A 22,647-nucleotide genomic window follows, 5' to 3' on the forward strand; every position below is an offset into this window, starting at 1 on the left:
TGCTGAAGCTGAACTTCTTCCAGGCACTTTTGGGTAGTACCATGCCCAGCTAATAAGCCCTCTCCAAGCCCAAAGCATTAGGAAGTTCAGGGGCTGGCTGTAGTACAAGTGGACTAGTTGATCCCAGGAGCAGTCCTTCCTGATTTGGATAGTGGAGTTTACTAAATAGGATACAGAATCATAGAATCATCAAGGTTGGAAAAGACCTTCAAGATCATCAAGTCCAACCATCTGTCCTACAACCCCTAACCACTAAACCATCTCCCAAAGCACCACATCTACCTGCTTTTTTTAACACCTCCAGGGACTGTGTGTCCGCCACCTCCCTGGGCCTCCTGATCCAATGCCTCACCACTCTTTCTATGAAAACAAAATTTCCTAATATCCAATCTGAACCTCCCCTGGCACAACTTGACCCCATTTTCTCTTGTCCTATCACTAGTCAATAGGAGGAAGAGGCCAAGACCCACCTCACCACAACCTCCTCTCACATAGTTGTAGAGAGCAATGAGGTCTCCTCTCAACCTCCTCTTCTCCAGGCTGAACAGCCCCAGCTTCCTCAGCCTCTCCTCATAAGACCTGTTCTCCAGACCCCTAATCAGCCTAGCTGCCCTTCTCTGCACCCTCTCCAGCCCCTCAGTGTCCTTCCTACACTGCAGTGCCCACAACTGCACACAGTGCTCGAGATGCAGCCTCACCAAGGCCAGCCAGAGGGGCAGGATCCCCTCCTTGGTCCTGCTGGTCACACTGTTCCTGCTGCAGGCCAGGATGCTGTTGGCCTTCTTGGCTACCTGGGCACACTGCTGGCTCATGTTCAGCTGCTGCCAGTCAACCCCCAGGTCCCTCTCTGCTGGGCAGCTCTCTAGCCAGTCCTCCCCAAGCCTGTAGTGCTGCTGGGGGTTGTTGTGGCTGAAGTGCAGGACCCGACATTTGGCTTTATTGAAACTCATGCAACTGGCCTCGGCCCATCAATCAAGCCTGTTCACATCCCTTTACAGACCCTCCCTACCCTCAAGCAGATCGACACTCCCACCCAACCTGGTGTCGTTTGCACTCTATCCCCACATCCAAGTCTTCAATAAAGATGTTAAACAGGAGTGGCCCTAGCACTGAGCCCTGGAGAACACCACTTGTGACTGGCCCCAACAGGATTTAACTCCATTGAACACAGGTCTTTGGACCCAGCCATCCAACCAGTTTTTTATCCAGCAAAGTGTATGGGCATCCAAGCCATGAGTTGGCTTCATGTGTAGTTTGTTAGATTGGGCTCCCACAAGCAGCCCTTCCAGCTGTTGAAGCAAATTTGACCCTGAGGGCAAAGTAGCCATAACTGAGTAAGTGTGCTCCTAATCCCAAAAGCCCTGAAGGGTGTGAGCAGGCTGTGCATGTGAACAGCTTGTCTGTCCAGTGTTACTGCTCAGCAGCCACAGAGGAGAAACTGTCCATGAATACTAGGGAAATGACTGTATCTGTGGCCATGTTCATAAACATCAGCTACTAAAAGTTCATGTCCCATCAAAAGTCCTGAAGTTAGCATGGAGCTGTTAAAATCCATGCTTTTTGCCTTCTGAATGTTTGGACTGCATTGTCTTCCTATGTTCAAACTTTTTTTCTGAAACTAAGTTCTGGGAAAATGTTCATATAAATAAGATTCTTATTTAATCTAGCGGAACTTCAATAGAATTACTAAATATAGGAGCTGAGAAAGGAGGTCTAATTTAAGCAATGACTGAAAATCACACTAAGCGAAAGTTTCTAATCTGTTTGAACATTATGCCATCCCTGTAAGCAGAATAATTAATTTTTATCCTTGATCTCAGAAAGGACAGACTGGAAAAAATGTGTCATAACTGCAAAGGGTTCTGGGTCAAGAACAATCATATCTGAAAAAGCTATTGCTAAGCTTGTTACAAAGTTGTTTCTAGCAAGATAAAAACATGGCAAGAATTGTTTTTGTTTTTAAATTATGGTAGCAACTTTGTCTAAATTTATGTTCCCATAGAATATTGAGGCATGTGAGCATATTGCTCTATGGTAATGTAAGAAATACTCGCAATATGCAATTGAAACATCACTTATTTTCACCACCTACATAAAATTTACTGCTAATAGTGAAGAACAGATTAGAGATGAGAGACGATTCCTCTTTACAAGTATCAAAGCTTATTTCCATTGCAGTATTCTATCCAGCTACATGAGGTAACATAGTCAGAGGTAAGACACTTCAGGATAAGTAGTTTCGAAGAAAATCAGGGAACAATAGTTAAACCATTGGAAAGATTATTTGTTTCCAGTGTAAACCAGGTATAAACACAAGTAGTTCACCAGAGCTGAAGCCTGTGCTCCAAAGCATTCACAGCAATAGAAAATAAACTCACCAAAAAAAAAAAAAAAGTGTGTTGAAAGTTGCTGACATTTGTTTGTGAGGGAATGCAGACAAAAAGAAACTGGCAGAGAAGCCCTCTCCAGTCTAGACACAGATGGGAAAGGTATGAGCTTAGTGTCACACAGGGTAAAGGAAGGTGAGGGCCCCTTACCCTTTTTCTTATCCAAAAATAAAATAACATGTTGTGAGTTTTGTGGGGGTTTTTTTTAAGAATCTGTTTTGAAACATTTTATTCAGGGGCTGTTCACAAGCTCCCCAGGAAGGGTTTGCAAGTGCCAAGCAGAGGGGGGGCCATCAAGTCTCCATGACTGGGAATAGAGAGGTCCTGTCCAGGGACTGGTCTGAAAACTGAATAATCCCAGGGAAATCACACAGAAGGAAGTGCAGTTCATCCTGCCATCTAACAGTTTAGTGATGATGAGGGATTCAGGGAATAATCCAGATATCAGCTATGATGGTATAATAGCAAGAGGGGGAGACCACGTCTGAAATAAGAGGCACAAGCATGCATGGGGAGGAATGCCAGCAGTGGCCTGCCACTTGCAAAGTGGGATCACAGACACAAGTCATCCTTTTATCTGACAAACAAGAGAGTTCAAGCAATGCAAAATCTGTATTTTTGAATACTTCACTGTTAGTAACTTGAATTATAATGACAGTAAAACAGGCAAGGAAAGAGCCTGAAGGCATTCACTCTGATTATCAATGGGTACAGTTTCTTGCAGAGGAACTCATTTAAACCAAGTCAGTCCCTGGCCTATGCAGCTTCATTTCATGATTTCCCATTGGAGATCCCAGGATTCAAGTTACCATTTGTTTCTTTTTTTTTTTTTTCCCCTCTTGTTTTTTTCTCCCTCTCTCCTTATGTGCTTCCATCCTGGGTCTAAAAAGCTGCTGTCATAGGAATTACTGAAGGTAGGGAAAAAAACAGTGCTTTATACTTTACAGCCTTGAGTCATATGGAGGGTAAAAAGCAATCCATCTGAAAGATCAGCTGTTTTTAAACCACTGAAACCCACATTTGACCTTAGAATTGGGAGGAGAAGGATGTTTATCATGATAATGGGATTTAAAACCTCATTCCTCCTAGCCTTGTATAATATTCACAGTATTTCACAAACCAGTACAAGTATGAGTGGGAACGCCTGTGAATTACCAGAAGAGCTAAGAAGTTATGCACAGACTGCTGTTTTGGGCAATATTCTTTATTCATCTGAATAAACATTTCCTTTTGACTGGAAAAAAAGTTGGAAAGGACATGCAGAGTATATTTTTGTGAGACTTGGCCATACTCTCCAGTGGCTTCATTGGCCAGGTTTACACACCAGGCAATTATATATAATATTTATTACATTAACAGCTAAACACTAGCTTCCTTTTTATTTCTTCAGATTTACTTGTGCAACCTTCACATTGTCCCTGTGGCCAGTCATGTGGGATTTATGTGATCTCTGTTGCCAGTACTTCTTGTTCATTCCTTGATCTGCTCCGTGTATTTGAGCAACACAGCATCCTCCTGTCCCGAAAAACTGTCCCTGCCTTACTGTTGGAACAACTATCTCTGTACTATCCCTTCAGTGCACTCTTCAGAGTGATAAGTCTTCTTCCTGTGTTTGCTTTCTTCTGATCCGGGAATGGCCTTCCTGAGGTGCTCAGCAAAGCCACAACCCTCTACACCTTTAAAATTTCCCTGAAGATCCACTGCAAGAAACTAGCTAAGTAATCTGCTTGTCTATTCTGTTTATCTCATGAGTGACTCACTCCTCTCGTGGTGCCTGTAAGAAACTTACTGATCAAATCCACTTCCTCTTATTGTGTCTTTATCAACATTTTTGGTAGATTATGCCCTGCATTGGCCTTCATGGAGGTTGGGTGAATTCTAGAATAACTGGATCACAATCGCCTTTTGGATGCCACTCCCTTCTTCTTGCCCATTTGTTACTTATATTCTTTGTTGCTTCTCTTTAGAAACACCTCCTTGTCCTCCAGCTGCCTGCAAATGAAGAGGGTTTGCTCTTCACTTGGTTTTTCATTACTTCAGCAGAGCACCAAATGGATGTAGGAGTCCACCTACTTTGGAGCTGATCATAGGCTTGGTGTGTTAGTTGGGAGCTACTGCAGGCATAATCGATGTTTTTTGTCTCTGGGAGGTGTCTCCCCCCAAAATTTTCAGGCGTATTTAAAAAACTGTTCATAAGGAGCCTTTGATGTGACTATTGACTGTTGTGATGATACTTAATGTATTTTTCATGCTGCCTAACTTTCAGTATTTGTAACTCCAAAAAAGTTCTGTGAGAGGAATGCATGAAAGTTCTCAGCTTCCTAGTGCTCCCTAGCAAGCACAGATAGCGTTATCCACATTTTAAACAGATAATTTCAATGTATTTTAGTTGAACACAATTTTAACTTAATGCAAAGAGTAACAGTTTAAAGCAATTTTGTTTTCTTCTCTGTAAGCGAAGGCAGCAAACTAGATCTTTTTTATAATTGTACTGTGCAGTGTCATGAAGTAGTACATACAGAGATCATTTTTATTCCTGTGCTGCATAATAGGCAGCATTTATTGGTGGCTTCTTGTGCTTGTCATGCCTTGGTAATGCACAAAGACCAGTGGGTCTCCCTTTTTTTGCAAACGGTGACATGTGCGTTTAGTGTCCTCTTCAGGAGGGCATCTCCATCTGTATGAAGTTAAGCATATACTCATGTCAGCTGGGTCTGTGGGCTGAAGTGTAAGACATGTACCCGCTGTTCACTTGTTACCAGCGTTTTCCAAGGAAACTGTATGGCCTTGGCAATGTCAACATTCTAATTTGATACCAGTTTCGTGGTATCATCTTGCAAGCTAATGGTCACATAGGTAATTAATATTGCTAGACACAGTGGCAGCATCCCTCTAATTAGTAAAGACTTCAGTTTGTTCTGTAAGACCCAGAGTTTGAATCCCCATATTCCCTATGAGCCTTGCATTGGAGCTGCAGCTGCATGAGTGGAGCTAATTCTCTAGTTACTTCTTCTGCCATATGGGGAAGGGTTACTTGGAGATGAGCCTAAATACTATCCTAAGCATTAGTAACTTGCTAGATGGAAAACGAGGGAACTGCCTTTGACTACTCAGGGTTACAGGGTTACAACTCCGGTTGTAGTCCCTGAAAGGGAAAGTGAAAGAGGACAAGGAGCCTCCAAGAGAGCAGAGGATTCTCCAGTGAACTAGCTGACAGCTTTGAAGTAGAACATGCCTTCAACATGGACTTTTTCTTTTCCTCTTCTAGTTCAGCTTATGATACCAAAACAAGACAGAAGGTGGCAGTAAAAAAGCTTTCAAGACCTTTTCAATCACTTATTCATGCGAGGAGGACCTACCGAGAGCTTAGGTTGCTTAAGCACATGAAGCATGAGAACGTAAGTGGAGACTGAGTTCATTCTCTTCAGATTTTTATAACAAAAGTTTGCAATACAGGCTTACTTTCAGTTAGGTACAATCTTTTTCTGAAAAGTATATGCAACTTTCTGGCTACCATACTTGGACCTAGCCATCTTAAGTGTAGCAAAGTCACTGGACTTCAAGGTAAATATTTTCAGTGAAAAGGTGCCTTTTTATTGAAAAATAATCTAATTTCATCGTGAAGATACAGCTAATGAAATCCAAACCTAATGGTTTGACTCTTCTCTAACTAAAGTAAGAGTGTTCTGTTTACTTCTATTGGATGGTCTTGAAACATCAGTCCAGGGAAAAAAACTCTCAGACCTGCTTTTGCTGAATATGGATTCTGTTGAGAAATTAAGGGCAGATACTCTAATGGAAATTAACAACAGTGTAATCTCTAGATGAAAGACAGTAGAACTTCAGGCACCAAATAATTGAGTATCCTTTATGTGGCAAATAGTCAATTTCAGTGAGAGCATCTGCCTGCATAAAAGTAACTTGATGAATTAAAGCCTGAATAAACTACACTTGATTGAAAAGTATCTTGTCAAAAGGATGCTAAAGAAGTTATACCACAACATAACAAGATAACCCATTAAATTGTGCATGATCTTAAGTATAACAAGTGTATAAGCCATGTGTCAGCTTTTCTGTAATGAGATGTTGCTTTTCCCACTTTTAGTTCCGATTGTCTAAAATCTTGTTGTAGTTAATAGAATTTTCTGTTGGTCATGGTGATAGCTGAGGCTATACCTGTATAGACTACCCATTGTGCCAGTCGTACTGTTTTCCCAATGACCATAAGTCATATTTCTTTAAGTTTCATCCAAAAAATGCTAAGCACTGTCAATACTAATTACATACTGCTTTTCAGATTTCTAAAACTAAAATATCAATTCCCTCATCTTTCAGGTTATAGGATTGCTAGATGTTTTTACACCTGCAACATCAATAGAAAACTTCAATGAAGTGTAAGTAAAATTTTTAAATAATTCTGACTAGTAAGTTAGTAAGTACCACTGGTTTTAGAAAGGAAGCACGTGCTTTTCTAATAGACTTGCAGCCACAGTTGCCTTTGTGTGAAGAACCTCAATAATCTTTTTGCAACTTTTCCACAAAAGAGGAGGCACGAGGATGAGCCTGATTTTTGTACTTTTTTGAATTATAATTAAAAATATGGTAGGTAGATGGCAAATAGTTTCATGCTGCATAAATGCCAGTAAACTTAAAATTTTTTCAGTTCTGTTACATGTTAGCTGTAGATTATTTTTTAACAGCTAGATGAGATAGTTCAAGAATGCAAGCAAGTTGGTTAACTGGGACAAGCTAAATTTAGGCTTGATTCCTGACTAACCTAGGACTAGGTGCATTTTGGTATTACTCAAGCATATAATTTATGCCGAATTCCCCTTGGTTTACATCATGTATAAGCACTTAGGTAAACAATTGTCACGAGCCGATAGGACCGTTCCCCACAACAATTTAGCAGAATAAATAGTAATTAATTTTTTTTGTCTCCATGGAAATTAGGGGCCAAACCCCTTTGACTGTGGCAAAATCACACAAATGCAAACTGGGTATGATAGATACATACATTTGTCCCAGCAGTGTTTTTGGAAATGAATTCATGTTTCTGCAAAATTTGTCAAAAAACCCCCCAAATTTCCAGCAGGGATGGGGAGGGAAGTTATACAAAACACTCTTATTTCACCCATCCAGTGTTTATCTCCATCATCAGATATTCCAGGGCCTTGCAGGTACTGTAGTTTGGTGCCTTAGGCTCCCACTTGGATGTTGGATGAGGCTTCCTATTTCTCTCAACATATACGATGCATTCTCCTTTCACTGAACTGTGGTAGTGTGTTATGGAGGAAACAGAGAGAAAAGCTTTTAATGTACTGTAAGGATTTTTGTTGGTCATTATATTAAGTCTCATAGCTGTGATTTCATTATTAAAGCTCACAGCTGATTTAAAGGGCATAAACTCTGTGTTAGGTAAAAATGGAAAAGGAGGCTACACGGGAGCGTGTATTTTTACCATGTGCTGCTTTTAGAAGGATTTGCATTCTGCCGTTCTTAAATGAGGTGTGTTTCTTTGTTTTCTTCTCTCTGTTCCATTTTCACAGGTATCTCGTGACAAATTTAATGGGTGCTGACCTGAATAACATTGTGAAGTGCCAGAAGTTAACAGATGACCATATACAGTTTCTCATCTATCAGTTACTTAGAGGTCTTAAGGTACTGGCTGAATGCAGGAGTTCTAGAGTCAGCAACCAAAATGTCTTAGTATCGACTGGCTCATTGCATTGGCAGCACTTAAACACTTCTTTTTAATGTCTTGAGAGTGTGCATTTAGCAGCAATAGTTTCAGAAATCATCAGATTTTTCTTTAACCAGAAATAAAACCCCAAGCCTGCCAATGTTTAAAAGTGCAATACATGTGAATACTCCCCTTAAACATGAAATTTAGATCGGTTTCTATTTAAGTTACTACTGAAGAAGAATCATTTGCTATAAAATGTCTCAAGTGAACGTGTTCTGCAGTGCACAATGTGTGTTTTAGACACTTCACCTGTCATGAGAAGGTAGTGAAAAAACTTCTGTGATGTAGAATTATACATTGTGTAACTTGCATTTGTGCTTTGAAAGACACGAGACATCTTGAAAAACTACAGCCCTGATTTTTATAGAGAGCATCACATGGGTGGAGAAATCACCATGTTAATTGGTTTCTTTGGAAAATTTCTGGAAAGAGGAGTTTATCCTAGCAATGTACACTGTTGCATACAATCACCTAAGATTTACTTTGCCTGTAAAGTCATTGTTTCTGTTAATCGTGTCGGTTAAAATGTATACAAGTAGATAACACAGGTGATTGGCTATGAAAGTGTAGCAAAGTTTTCTTCTGAAAGAATTAAAATATGTATCAGCTTGCTGATGTTAAACATATACGTGTCTATAAAATGGAGAAGATGTAGAAAATGCTTCCCATTACTAGGTGATAAGCATTTTCTCAGAGCAGTGTTGATTTTCCCCAGTATAAGCAAAAAGAAAGAAGGGTCAGCTGCTTTAGTAGCTAACTTAACAGCAATTGATTTTTTTAGACATGGAAAATAACTGTATGTTTGAAAGCAAGGCATGGTAAATACTGGCTCTGAAATATACTTATTACGTGATTTTCAGCAAGTCACCTGGTGCCTGATACAGTAATTCTTATTCATGCATGCAGGTTCTGTCAATTTAAGTGCAGACTTGAGTGAATAAAAATTGTAGAACTGAGTCTTAATTGCTTTGTCTCATTTACTTAAGTTAATAGCTTATTTAGGAAGATGGATTCTGGAGTTAATTATCCAGCTTGTGGTTTTGAATGTAAGGCTATGTGGTGTCAGAGCTAAATAATAGTAAAAATTGTGGTCTAAAGTGGCTATTCATTTGGCTGTGTTTCAAAGGGGAGCAGTTGATGGTTCTGGAATTGAAATTCTCATGTCTCATTAGTCAAAGAACATTTGATCATATATCACCCCTAGCTTACATCTCTGCTGGAGTCATTACAACGTGTATTTGCATACCTGAGTAAGTGCTGGGCTCGCTGGTGGGTGTGCTCAGCAGTAGGGAGCACAGGCTTCGCCCTCTGCAGGAGCTGTCTGAGCTGACAAAGCATTACTGTGGAGCTGTGCAGTTTGGCAGGGTCCTGAGCGGGCTCTGTTTGGTGGCATTAGGAGGAGCCCCTGTCTCAGTAGAGCAGGGACACAGCTCACTCTGTGTCGCAAGTGCTGGTTTGCTTTCCTCTTCGTGCAGCTTCTCACAGCTGTTGTGAGGAGTACTCCTGGAGTGGCCCTGTCCTTCTGATAAACAGCATGTAGGTCTGGAACAAGAAGAGTGCCCTGGTGTTTTCTTTGGATTTCCCTAGATGATATGCAGGCTTTGAGTGTAATCTGTGTGCCTAAAAAAGAAGGTGAATTAACCTCTAGAGAATAGAAGGCTCTAGAGGTCTTGATGATCCTGGTCAGTAAGATCATAAACTGCCTTTAGTCCTAACAAATGAATGAGATGTAATTACAGTGTAAGCTTTTCTTAATCCTTGAGGTTTAATATTTTATGTAAAATAGCAGAGGCACTACAGAGACATTGAAATACTGCTTCAGGTCCCTGCTTTGAAAGCAGACCTGAAGCAACGCTGTGGCTTAGGTGGGTATTTGGTCACTAACCTGTCTCAGGGCACGAGTATCTCTCACCCACATTCCGCATTCTCAGTATGAGAAGGTGACTTACCTCATCTAGGAGTCAACCATACTGCTCCCTAGGCCACTGCTTTCACTAAAGACAATCAACATGGGCACCCAGATAAGACTGGAATAAATCCCAAATTGCTTAGAAACTTTTGAGAGAAGAATCACTGCAAGTGCTGTCTTTTATGCTACAACCTAGTCTTCATGGTTACCTTTCTTGAAATATCAAGCTCTGGACAGAACAAAACAAGGAGGTTTTGAAATTCATCGTACCTCTGTTTGATCTGAAAATGCGGTGTAACATAATTTTTTTTTCTATGTATAAAACTGTCAGTCTCAAGCAAAAAGATAAGCCAAGTGACTTACACCTTCCTTTACCTTTAACTTCAAATCTTATCTCTTTTTTTCCTTTTTGTTTTACAGTATATTCACTCAGCTGGAATAATCCACCGGGTGAGTTCACTCATTGCAATAATAAAAAGGAACAGTGTGTCCCTCTGTGCATCAAATGTGATACTAAGACATAGTTATAATATACTTTAAAAGGTTAAAAGGATACTTGACTAACTCTGTTCTGCTACAGGACCTGAAGCCCAGTAACCTAGCTGTAAATGAAGACTGTGAACTGAGGGTAAGTAATGTGCTGTCTTAATGAAGAATGTTGTAGAAGTTCTCAAGATGATAGTTTTCTATCATTAGCTACCACTTTTATTTCTGACTCTGTTAATTTAAACTCTTTGCTACTGTTGCTCCCTTCTATGCTCGTGGCATAGAAAACCCGTTTCCATTAATATGTTTTCTCCCCAGTGTTAATTTGGGATGAACACAAGTATCTTTGCAAAATGTTCATCCCTACTTCCTTGCAGATGGTAGATGGGCTAATAATTCAGCCCATAAGTGAGTACTTAAATTAGTATATCATCTTGAAAGTTTGATCTACAATATTTATCTGCATCTGCCATGCTTAGATGAGGCCTTATAACAAGTTGGATTTTTCTATCTAAAGAATATACAAGTTCAATTAAATTATATGAACAAAGATACCAGTATTACCACTTACAGGCAGTAAAAAACAAAATAAGTAAAAAAACCTAAAAAGCCTCTATAATCCACACTTGTCAAATGCTATTTTAGTGCTCATGTCTATATATATATATTTGTGGACCTGTGTGATATGGTATTACATAATAAGCATGAGACTCTGGAGAAGGAAAAGATGTCTTCTAGCTTTCTAAGCCTTTAAGTCTAAGAATGAGAAGTTTAGCATTTCTCCATGACAGACAGAAACTCCCTGTGACTGAGATTTAAGAAAAAAATCCAAATACTACGAGGTCAGCAAAAATTTGCAATAGTGACAGTATAGTTAAGTTCTCAAACTAATCTGGTTCTCTGGTGAGAAATTGTAGTTCCTATTTAGTTTGGTGACACTTGTGGATGCTCAGCAATTTTCATGATTATCCCTTTAATGTCTTCATGCATGTATGTTCAGCATCTGTGAGATTTTATAGGTCATCTGGGTCTGATCATACTCTAAAATGTGTGCTGTATTTTTTCACTGTCAGTAAAGGAGACTTTGAATCTTTTTATTCTATTATTATGGTATCTGCCTAGCATTTGTTACACTGCTCTTTGCTTTGTTTTTGTTTATAGCTCTACTTTCTCTGATACCAAATAATTTTCTAGTAGAACAAACGAGTGGATATTTCCAGATACAAACAAGAAGGAAATAGGGCAAAAAGAAGGGAAACGTGTGTGTACACATTTGATAGAAGGGATCACCTGTTAAAGAAAAATATTGCTGAAATCCTTATAAAAATAAGGGCATTAGTGTTTAAGTTACAAGCCATTGTTCATGCCTTGTTTACATCATGCTTTTATTTTTGCTTATTTTAGATTAAAATAATGCTTTTAAAGTATATTGAAGTAAAGATGTTAATGTGTTATTTGCATCTAAATATTTTTCTTGAGGGTCTTTTTATCTTTAATTTGGATTATAACTGAGGAATTTAGAATTATACTCTTAAATTTTTTTTACTCCCAATGAAAAGGATTAGTTTAATAAATTATCTTGGATCTCATAATGGGAGGTTGACAATGATCTAAGCCACATTTATATTTGAAGAGATGCTAAATAACTCAGATGACTGACAACAAACAGCACAGAGTCTCAGAGGGTACCCTTTCACAGGAGTCTCTCTTAGCATTAGAAATACCTCTTAGCTCCATTCTCAGTTGGAAATAGATTCATAATTTAAAAAAAACCCACACAAAACAAAAAAAACAAACAACAACAAAAATTCGCACCACAGAAAACAAAGAAATGAGCAGGAAAAATTTAATTGAAATAACTTCCTGTCAATGTAAACTTAGCAAGGGAGAGCATGTGGAGGGGGACATTTTGCCGTCAAGCCCTATGAGTAATATGTGTACTTAAACAGAGCTCCTTTGTTGTTTTGGTGGGGGAGTTCTACTGAAAACAGATGGTATGTGATTTGAATCTACCTTGTTACACAGGATATAGACTTGTCTCCTAGCAGCATTGAAATAATATGTGACTTGGATAAATGCTACCTGTGTGCAACAGTAGTTGTTAGGTAGAACTGAGAAGGGAACAACACAACTTGTGAAGATTTGTGGTAGGCTCCTCTGGTCTTTAACTGTTTTAATGGCCAGTGCCACTTGCCATTGGCATTTTACACAAATGTTCCCCACAGATAGTGTTTCATTTTTTGTAGCAAGAGTGCTTATATTTAGCAAATGAGTGTGAGTGGAAAATTGAACTTGAGGCAGGATGTAGAGTTTGCCTTAGAGGACAGAAGGCCGGGCTCCTCGCAGTGGAACCATCTTTGTGCAGACCCATAGGCTGCAGGGGTACAGCAGGGAGAGCAGATCAGCTGCTCTGCAGAGTTGCTGGGACTTGGACTGCTGGATGAACTCAGAAGTAAGTAATGGGGGAAATCACCTGTAACAAAACTGAAAAGGGATTTTTATTAGTTCTTTTTTATTTTGCAGATTTTAGACTTTGGTTTAGCTCGACAAACTGATGATGAAATGACTGGATATGTTGCAACAAGATGGTACAGAGCTCCAGAAATTATGTTAAACTGGATGCATTACAATCAGACAGGTAAACTGTAAAGACTTAGATTTTGCTACAGCTAGATATAGTGATAGTTTTAAACCAAGAGGCAACTCTTTGATTCATCATACATATTTCTCTCTGGTTTTTGGCAGTTGACATCTGGTCAGTTGGATGTATCATGGCAGAGCTATTGAAAGGGAAGGCCCTATTTCCAGGAAATGATTGTATCCTTAACATAAACCACAAAATGCAGCTATAAAAATACTCTCTAATTGTTCCTTTTTTTTTCCTAACGTCTTGAGTGTTTTTATGAAAATGTTTTTGAGGTAACTAACTTCTAAAAGAGTAAACCATTTTTGCTAATCTTTCAGTTTAGTGTATGCGACAACTGAATACAAGACCCACTGGTAGGAAAAAAACTGTAACAGATGTTCCTAAACATTTGCTCTTTGTTGTGTATCTGTATTTAAATAATAACCTAGTTACAACAGAGAAGATTTCTTCCATGTGTGTAACTTTCTGAAAGAAACTGAAGCTGAGTGAAGGCAAGATTTTTGGTTGGCTAATACAATTTTATAGAATGGAACTGCTTTTAGGCTGGAAGTTCCTAAAATGCAAACAAATGAACTTTTAAATAAGTTAATTTTGTATCCTGTCATTAAAAAAGCCAGCAGTTTGAGAAATGCCACAGGAGCAATAAAACCTTCTCCTTTCTTCAGCGCTGCGCTGTGGTCCCTGCTGGAGCATCAGGGATTTCCCTTGGCGTTTCCTGCACTGGCAGGAGAAAAAAAAGGTTGCTGAGGAGAGCAGTAAAACAATAAAAAAACCAACCTGGAGTAAAACAGATAATGAGGACCGAGGAAACAACTCCACCAGAGGAGGAAAGCTTTTAATACGAGAAACAAAGGCACATTATTCTGTACCGAATACTGACATTTCTCACGACTTTGAAACCCCTCAAGAAGCAAATGCTTCTGCTAAAACTAAGCTGTGGCCATGGGCAAAATAACATGAAATTGGAATTGCCTGCAAAACTGTTAAGAGAGCTGAGAGACGGAGTCTCCCCACTGACCTTTCCTGTTGTCTTCAGCAACATTAGGCTCTGTTGGAACCACAGGCACTGTCCCAGTGTTCATCCTCTGGATGATGACTGTGCTTCATATTGGTTGATTACATGATACGTGGTATTAGGAAAAATCAATACACCTAGATTTCTAGGATAAGATATTTTTGCTAATAATAAATACTGTCTACAGTTATGAGATCTCATCAATTTAAATAAAGCTTTAAAATAACCCTGAGTCTCTAGAGAAAATGTAATATACCTTACAGGTCATATATGACAAAGATAAATGAACGTTTTAAAGTTTTTAATCATGAGAGTGATATAAAACAGATTTTTAAACCTACCAAATGAGAATTTTCCTTCTACCAGCCCTCAGATTGGTAATCTAGCCCTGTGTGCTGTAATTGGCTATTCTTCAGAAATTGTTCAGGGCACTGAAACATAAATGTGCTATTAAAACTAAGCTTAAGAAGAGTATTTTAAAGGAGGAACTAGGACAGGGAAGCAATATTTTGCATGCACCTTTCTCACATACAGGCACACCTGACAGAGATTCACATTGTACAAATACAGAATTTTGTACTCCAGGACTAGGCTTAAGCAGGTATGAATTGGTGTCCTTCCAGTGACTACAATAGAATTGTCTTGCAGAATAGCTGTAAACATCTTAACTATCTGCATGAAAGCTCATTAATTGTTTAAACCCAGAAGAACTGTATGCTGTTTATTTCCCTGAAATAAAGCAGATATTGATCAACTAAAGAGAATTATGGAAGTTGTGGGCACACCCAGTTCTGAACTTCTGAAGAAGATATCATCAGAGCACGTGAGTTCACAGGTTCATTTGGTTACCTGACTTTGTATCATTCTTTTCTCTAATTGGCATCATGTATAATTGGTTTTGTTACACAGATACTCTGATTTGCAAATGGCCATACACATCAAAGTGATCTCCCTTTTCCTTTGCTAGAATGGCATGACTAAAAAAATATTCTTCTTAGAGCTATCCAAATGCCTTGACTTTCAGTTTGATTAGTTTTTATACTTGTTCTCATGTCCTCAGTTTCTGAAAAGAGTTTTGCAGTTGGTCCTGGTGCTGTTTTACTTTACTGCTATGCTTAAAAAAAATTCAAGCTGATGCTCAGCTCAGAGCATTATATTGTTGTTATAAAATCTGATTATCTTTAATTTTTATGTTTTCTGTTGTTGTAAGTGATCTAAACAGACATATCAGAATAAATAATGTATGTTCTGCATGAATGCTCCTATTTGGATCCCTAATTTGAAATTGGTATTTATTCTTTCTGATTGCTTGTGTGAGGGCCACTTTCATGATAATAACTATATAGTTAACAGTGTGATTTTTAACTCTCTCCATATGACTTACTTAAAATAGTAATCTAGTAAATTAACAATTTCCACTTTGTTTCTCTGGTAAAACTACACTTAAAGGATTCACTTTAAGTATAACCGTGGATATCCAGCTGAGGAATGAGATGTGGTGTTGATTGATAAAGGCAGGTGATGAGCACAGTGTAAAAATTCAGATAAACAACAGCACACAGATACCTCCTGAGATGAAGCTATTTTCTTAAATCTTTTCTATATAGACCTCTGTCTAACACTAATGGCTGTTTTTTCCACTCATACGTGGATATTGATGAGTTTTGTTTAAAGTTAATACATCAGTGAGTTAGATAAGGGGCAGTAGGAGAGCCACAGCAAGACTATATTTCTGGAAGGTCCAAGCATAACAAAGCCTCATCAGGACAGGCCAATGCACAGCCCCAGAGTTTGTGAGTACCCATCCCCTGAGAATGGCTGGGGCAGGAGGAGGATCCTTCTAATGCCAGGGGTTGGATCAACCGGCAAATCTCAGGCTGCTGTCCTAAGCATAGGTCCTTGTATAGCCTTTATGTGTTATAAAGATCCTACAGCTTTTGCAGTAATGTGTTCAGAGTAGTGTGTGCCAGTGTGTGGTTTGTCCACAAGTAGTCAGTCTGTGAGCTTTTTTCTTCTGAGATTAAGCACCTTACCTATTTACTAGAGTTAGTATCTGGTTTTGTCTTTAACTTCTAGTGTTTTAGAGCATACCTTAGTGAGCTACAGGAATCCTGAAACTTTTACTGGGGCTAACTATAGCTTTAGAGCACAGAGAGACACAAAAACCAAGTTAATGGGAAGGCTGGTAGGTCACCTCAGGACTTCTGCTGCCTGATTTCAGAGGAGCTGTGTCAAAGGAGACACTTACCTTGCTTGGTGGTACTTGCCTCTTGCAGGAGAGTGTCTGTTCCATCCCTTTGTTCTAGTTCTTCTTTACCTTGTAGTTTGGCCATATTGTTAAGATAATTCTTAATGCAGTTTGCAGCCCTGGACAATTTTTTCCTTTCCTCTTAACAGCAAGATCAGAGGTTTTCTGAACTGCCAAGCTTATTTTCAGTTATAGAGTGTTAAAGAATTGGAAACTAAAAGACTAACCTCATGGGATGTTTCAGCACAAGTCACTGAGCTGATTTGTCAGTCTCTCGTGTTAATATAGGTTTAAATGGTGATTGGATTCATTATTTTTAGGATAATTTAAGTGTCTAGATCCTGTTGGTTGGGTTTCTGTGGTGAATATATAAGCAGAGGGGAAAGGTTTTAAGTATGCTTTGATATGTGTGTGTTGTTTTCAAAGGACTTCTGGACAAAGCTGGAGATAATCTTCACTGGATCTTGTTCAGTCATATTAGGATTAGTGTTGTTAATTGATACCCATACAGAAACAAATAATCCACAGCTACATAGATGCTTGTTGTAAGAGAAATTTACCTCTTGTTTCTACCCTGGTCCACAGCTTCCATGAAAGAATGTGTGACAGCTCTCTTTTGCTCTGCTGTAAATACATATTATAAACTAAGGCCCCAGAAGACTTAATCTGACAGGAGCTGCACACCCTGGACTGTATAGCAGGTGGTTGCTGCCTTCATGAACTTTTAAGGGCATAAAATAAGGGGAGTGAAGCCTGTGTTTGACTTAGTCTTTAAACATCATTCTCTACATGACTTCCTACAGATGCTAAGAAAATAATAATCCTCTTAGAATGCCTTGCTGTCAGCCCCCATAATGAAGAGGGAAAATGCTAATATAGTTTTAACAGGTATGGGGCATAAGTTTTGCTTCTTTTAGTAAGACCCTAAAATGTGTCACTAATGGTAGTCTAGATTTATGTTAAAATAATACACTTACATCATATAAAAAGCAGGAAAATAAATAGATCTGCCTCATTAAATTAGAGCACAGTTTGAAAAGAGACTGCAATGTAATGACTGAAAGTATGACTATATCAGTTCATTGTAGCTGCAGAAATTAAGATGATGGCAGAGAGAACTGTCTAGGGAACAGGATCTGTTTTGCAAGTATGGCTGTAGGATTGCACAGATGATATGTCAGAGTGGACACAGTTCTCAATCCCATATCTTGCATGAAGCCATGGACCTGCTCAGTGTGTTCCTTTGCCATCTTCAGTAGGCCTAGGAAGCTTAGTTAGCCTCCTGCAGATAGTCTCCTCCCAGCAGGATTGCTCACTGTGCATGGAAATGTCCCTGTAATACAAACATGTTTTTAAAGGATTAAGGTTTGTTCAAAGGCCAGCTGGGCTTCCTATGGATTTGGGGACAGCCATTTGCCTCTTCTTAAACCGTTCCATGTCAGAACTCCCTATTCTGTCCAATGCCATCCTTTAGGACCACCGTCCAACCTCTTGTCTTGCTGGTAAACATTTACTTATCTACCTCAGCCCAGAAATTCATGGCTCCCATGTCAGGTTCCATGCTGATAATGGAGTCCACAACAACAGCAGCCCTTCCCTGGCCAAGTTGGATGAGCCTTGCACAGCTACAGTGACAAGGCAATCTATACATTCTGTTAAACATCTGAAGATCTGTGCCCTGGGAGCATCAGGATTTGTTCTTTGGTTAGTGAAGCTACTGTTCAATAGAGGAGAGAGAGTACGGAAGGACACAGATTGGATTATACTACTTTGCTGAGAGTAACTGAAAGATTATTTGGGTTGCAATTTCTGGTTGGATGCTACATTCCTGTGTTCCCTGGGGATTTACTGCAATGCACCAGTAAGTGTAGGTGAAAACGTAAGTGCCAGCGCATAACCCTTAGAGAAATTTACCTGTTTAAAACTTTCTTGCTTACTGCACAGTATACAGGAGTAACTGTTTAAAACAAAGTCATACATTATGGTTTTATATAAAGGCTTCCCATGTATAAGAAACATAACAAATATTGCATCTCATTCTTTAGAGTTGATATGGTTACTGAAATGGAAGGCATTTAACCATAACCATGTGGTATGTATATTGATTTATTCCTAGGCAAGAAAATACATTGAATCTCTTCCACATATGCCTCAACAGGATTTGAAAGGAGTATTTCGTGGTGCAAACCCATTAGGTAAGAAAGTCAGACTTATATAGGCCAAGCCTTTCACTAATGTAGGAACTCAAGCCTTCCTTTGCTAGACAATCCCATATAATAATGATCATAGAATCATAGAATCATAGAATCATAGAATCATAGGGGTTGGAAGGGACCTCGAAAGATCATCTAGTCCAACCCCCCCTGCCAGAGCAGGGTCACCTAGAGCACATCACATAGGAACGCATCCAGGTGGGCTTTGAATGTCTCCAGTGAAGGAGACTCCACAACCTCTCTGGGCAGCCTGTTCCAGTGCTCTGTCACTCTTACAGTAAAAAAATTTTTTCAGATATTCACCTTGAACCTCCTATGCTCCAATTTACACCCATTACCCCTTGTCCTATCACTGGTCATCACTGAGAAGAGCCTAACTCCATCTCCCTGACACTCACCCCTTACATATTTGTAAACATTGATGAGGTCACCCCTCAGCCTCCTTTTCTCCAAGCTAAAGAGACCCAGCTCCCTCAACCTTTCCTCATAAGGGAGATGTTCCACTCCCTTAATCATCTTAGTAGCTCTGCGCTGGACTCTTTCAAGCAGTTCCCTGTCCTTCTTGAACTGAGGGGCCCAGAACTGGACACAATACTCCAGATGCAGCCTCACCAATGCAGAATAGAGGGGGAGGAGAACCTGTCTTGACCGACTAACCACACCCTTTCTAATGCACCCCAGGATGCTATTGGCCTTCTTGGCCACAAGGGCACACTGCTGGCTCATGGTCATCCTCCTGTCTACCAGGACCCCCAGGTCTCTTTCACCTACACTGCTCTCCAGCAGGTCAGCCCCCAACCTGTACTGGGGCATCGTGTTGTTCTTCCCCAAATGCAAAACTCTACACTTCCCCTTGTTGAATTTCATCATGTTTCTCCCCGCCCAACTCTCCAGCCTGTCTAAGTCTCTCTGAATGGCAGCACAGCCTTCTGGTGTGTTAGCCACTCCTCCCAGCTTGGTGTCATCAGCAAACTTGCTGAGGGTACATTCTGTACCCTCATCCAGGTCGTTGATGAAGATGTTGAACAACACCGGTCCCAGTACTGACCCCTGAGGGACTCCACTAGTCACAGGCCTCCAACTAGATTTTGCCCCATTGACTACAACTCTCTGACTCCTTCCCATCAACCAGTTCCTAATCCACCTCACTACCTGATCACCAAACTGATCGGACTAGTGAGAAGAGCATTGCTTAACCTTTCATCCTGAGACTGTTTTCCCTTCATGAAGCCTGTGTCTTGTTTCTAGTGGAGATTACAGGAATCTCCTAAAGGAAAATAATCTGTGGATTAAAAGCAAAAGCCAGCTATATATAGCAGGAAAAAACAAAACTGTCACGGGGTCTAGACTAGAGCCATCACTTCTGGCTCAGGAAGGCCGCGAGCTGTGAATTGCTGGCAAGTAGAAGAATATACCAGGAAGTATAGCTGTTTGAATTACTCTTTTGAGTATTATTTCCTAGGAATGTATTAGCCATTGTTGGACACAGGACACTGGGCTAGACAGATCTTTGGTCTGATCCTTCACAATAGTTTTTATGTCTAACCAATTGGTTCTGCCTGTGCAAAAGTGATGTTTCTGTGAACCATTTCCTGTGACATAACAGAGGAGATGTTTGAGTCATCTTACTACAGTGCCTGGTCAGTTCCATAGAGTGTACATTAAAACATTGTATATGGGCAAGTATTATGAGTTAAAATGGTTTGAATTCCTTCTGTGTAATAAAAGACAATTTTATTTTTACAAATACAAGTAGCTGTGAACACTTTTTAATAAGAAATTGGATTTATTTGCATGAGGTACATGAGAGCATGCTACATATTCATAGCATAAAGGCAAATTAGTGACAATGCTTATATGAAAGCACTAAAATGATTTTCTATTGTATTTTAAATAGTTATGATAAACTTTCCACATAAAACCAATTTAGCCTTACAGATCTTTCTCATTTCTAATATTCTGCAACTGTCAACTTCAAAACTATTTTCACTAGGCTGAGTCCTGTAAAGTTGCTTTGCTGTTTTCATCTGATTATTTCATTGGTGCAGCTAATTAAGAGTGTAATCTCACATTCACAATTTTAAATTACTTAAATTTACACTGATCAGGACCAAGTTAAGCACATGATGCACAACAAATGATATTTAACTTTTAAGCACATGTAGATCTCAGAATGAAGGCCTTGGATGTCTGAAAAGGTGAATCAGGTATCAAATAAACTGTCATGTACTTTTGTGCACACCACAAGCAAACCAGAAGCTACCTTCAGCTCTGAAAATTGTACTCACAGCATAAAATCTTCAAAAGTAATTTGATATATTGCCTAAATCTTGTGGGTTTGCCATTAAAGTTAACTGTGTTTAAGGTGATTGAGAATAGATTATATGTAACCGGCTTGGCTTGGAACCATGTTTCTCTTTTTCCCGTAGCTGTAGATCTTCTTGAGAAGATGCTTATACTAGACAGTGATAAAAGAATTACTGCCTCAGAAGCACTTGCACATCCCTACTTTGTGCAGTATCACGATCCAGATGATGAACCTGAGGCAGAGCTGTATGACGAGTCAATAGAGAATAAGGAGCGCACCATAGATGAATGGAAAGGTAACAGAATCACACGCAGTAGTGATATACACAGCAGAACAAAGCCTTACTTAAGTAACAGTTTTCCTCTGTTTCTAACCAGAGCAATTTGAACTCTTAAGCCTCAGGGAAAAAAAGACATGACCATGTGTGAGCTTGTGGTAGTGGAGATGTGGAAAGGGCTGTGTCTCCTCTCTGGATTTTGCTCCCTTCCCCTGTCCTGTCTTCCCCTCACTACATCCCCTATAGCACGTTTGCTTTTAACTGAAAGATAATGCGAGTTCGCAGGTAACCACACATTATATCTTACTTTTAGTTTTCTAGGTCAGATCCTCAGCTGAAGTAACCATCCTAGGACAAGTGATGCTAGTTGAGATTCTGATCTAGCTTTGCTCAGAACCAAAAGTGGAAGTTTTCCACATAAATGTGTATTTGGTTAAACATTTTTAATATAGCAAATAAATTGGAATTAATAGATAAACAATGCTGTTGATCTTGTTTGAGATGAGAGTTGATGATTTTACTTTGGAGTGACACGTCAAAACCAATTATTGAGAAATACTGCAACAAACTTTTTTTATTAGTTAATTCCATGCTTGCATCATGACAATATTGCACTAATGGTGTCACGAAGTAGCACGGCTAAACATTTAGGTTGCAAGTATACTGAAAAGCACAGGCCAATTTCAACATACTATGCTAAAAACTCCTTACTTGACATATTAAATTGAGAATAATGTTCTAGAAAACTAATTGTTTCTGTTTATCAATGAAGTCCTTCCCTTGGGTAAATATTAAATATGTATTCTGTAAAATTAAAGTTCTTCTCTTTCTATTTGTATATTCTATAAATTTTACTCCAGAAGGGTTTCATTAAAATGTATTAGCATTGGGATTATGTTTATGATGGAAAACATGGACCTTCTGTGTCTTACGCATGCCCTTCCGCTTGTGCCATGTTTTATCCTGGAAATTGAGGAGACAAGCAGACTGACTCCTGCTTAAAGAAAGATAGGAGCAGGGTCATGGATCTCGCTACAATAAAGCAACCTCCTAGGCCCCTGGAATTGGTTTTCTAGAAGCCTACTGCATCTGTACAAACAAGGAGGATTGACTGGTATTGCTTATTCCTTACACAGGCTTTCTGCTGCAAAACTTGGCAGCATACAGCACCACCCATACATCCTGTTTATTGAGAGGCATGTTCAGTTTGCTGCTGTACTTACCACTGGATGACCTGTTTTCTGCTACTTTTTTCAGTTGTCTGAGTCTTCAGTGGGAAAGTTTAACAATTTTCGAGTCATGAAGCTGATTCCTGTTTCTGATTAAACTCCATTTAAATTATTTCAGGAACAATCTTAGCTTAATACTTTTTAAACTGAAATGAGGACATGGAGGTGAATTTTCTAGGGAG

General features: G+C 39.4%; 1 protein-coding gene across 2 annotated transcripts in view; it reads left to right on the plus strand.

The window, feature by feature from the left end:
• The window catches only part of MAPK11 (mitogen-activated protein kinase 11), a 35,042-nt gene that overhangs the window by 9,071 nt on the left and 3,324 nt on the right, over positions 1-22,647 (plus strand). For both annotated transcript variants that reach the window (XM_051637614.1, XM_051637623.1), the window contains exons 2-11: positions 5,656-5,785; positions 6,723-6,781; positions 7,937-8,048; positions 10,463-10,492; positions 10,623-10,670; positions 13,052-13,166; positions 13,274-13,345; positions 14,934-15,013; positions 18,555-18,633; positions 21,081-21,254. In XM_051637614.1, the coding sequence (XP_051493574.1) occupies positions 5,656-5,785; positions 6,723-6,781; positions 7,937-8,048; positions 10,463-10,492; positions 10,623-10,670; positions 13,052-13,166; positions 13,274-13,345; positions 14,934-15,013; positions 18,555-18,633; positions 21,081-21,254 (899 nt within the window). The remainder of the gene's footprint in view (positions 1-5,655; positions 5,786-6,722; positions 6,782-7,936; positions 8,049-10,462; positions 10,493-10,622; positions 10,671-13,051; positions 13,167-13,273; positions 13,346-14,933; positions 15,014-18,554; positions 18,634-21,080; positions 21,255-22,647) is intronic.

Source organism: Apus apus, chromosome 1, assembly GCF_020740795.1.
Source record: "Apus apus isolate bApuApu2 chromosome 1, bApuApu2.pri.cur, whole genome shotgun sequence".
NCBI classification, from domain to species: domain Eukaryota; kingdom Metazoa; phylum Chordata; class Aves; order Apodiformes; family Apodidae; genus Apus; species Apus apus.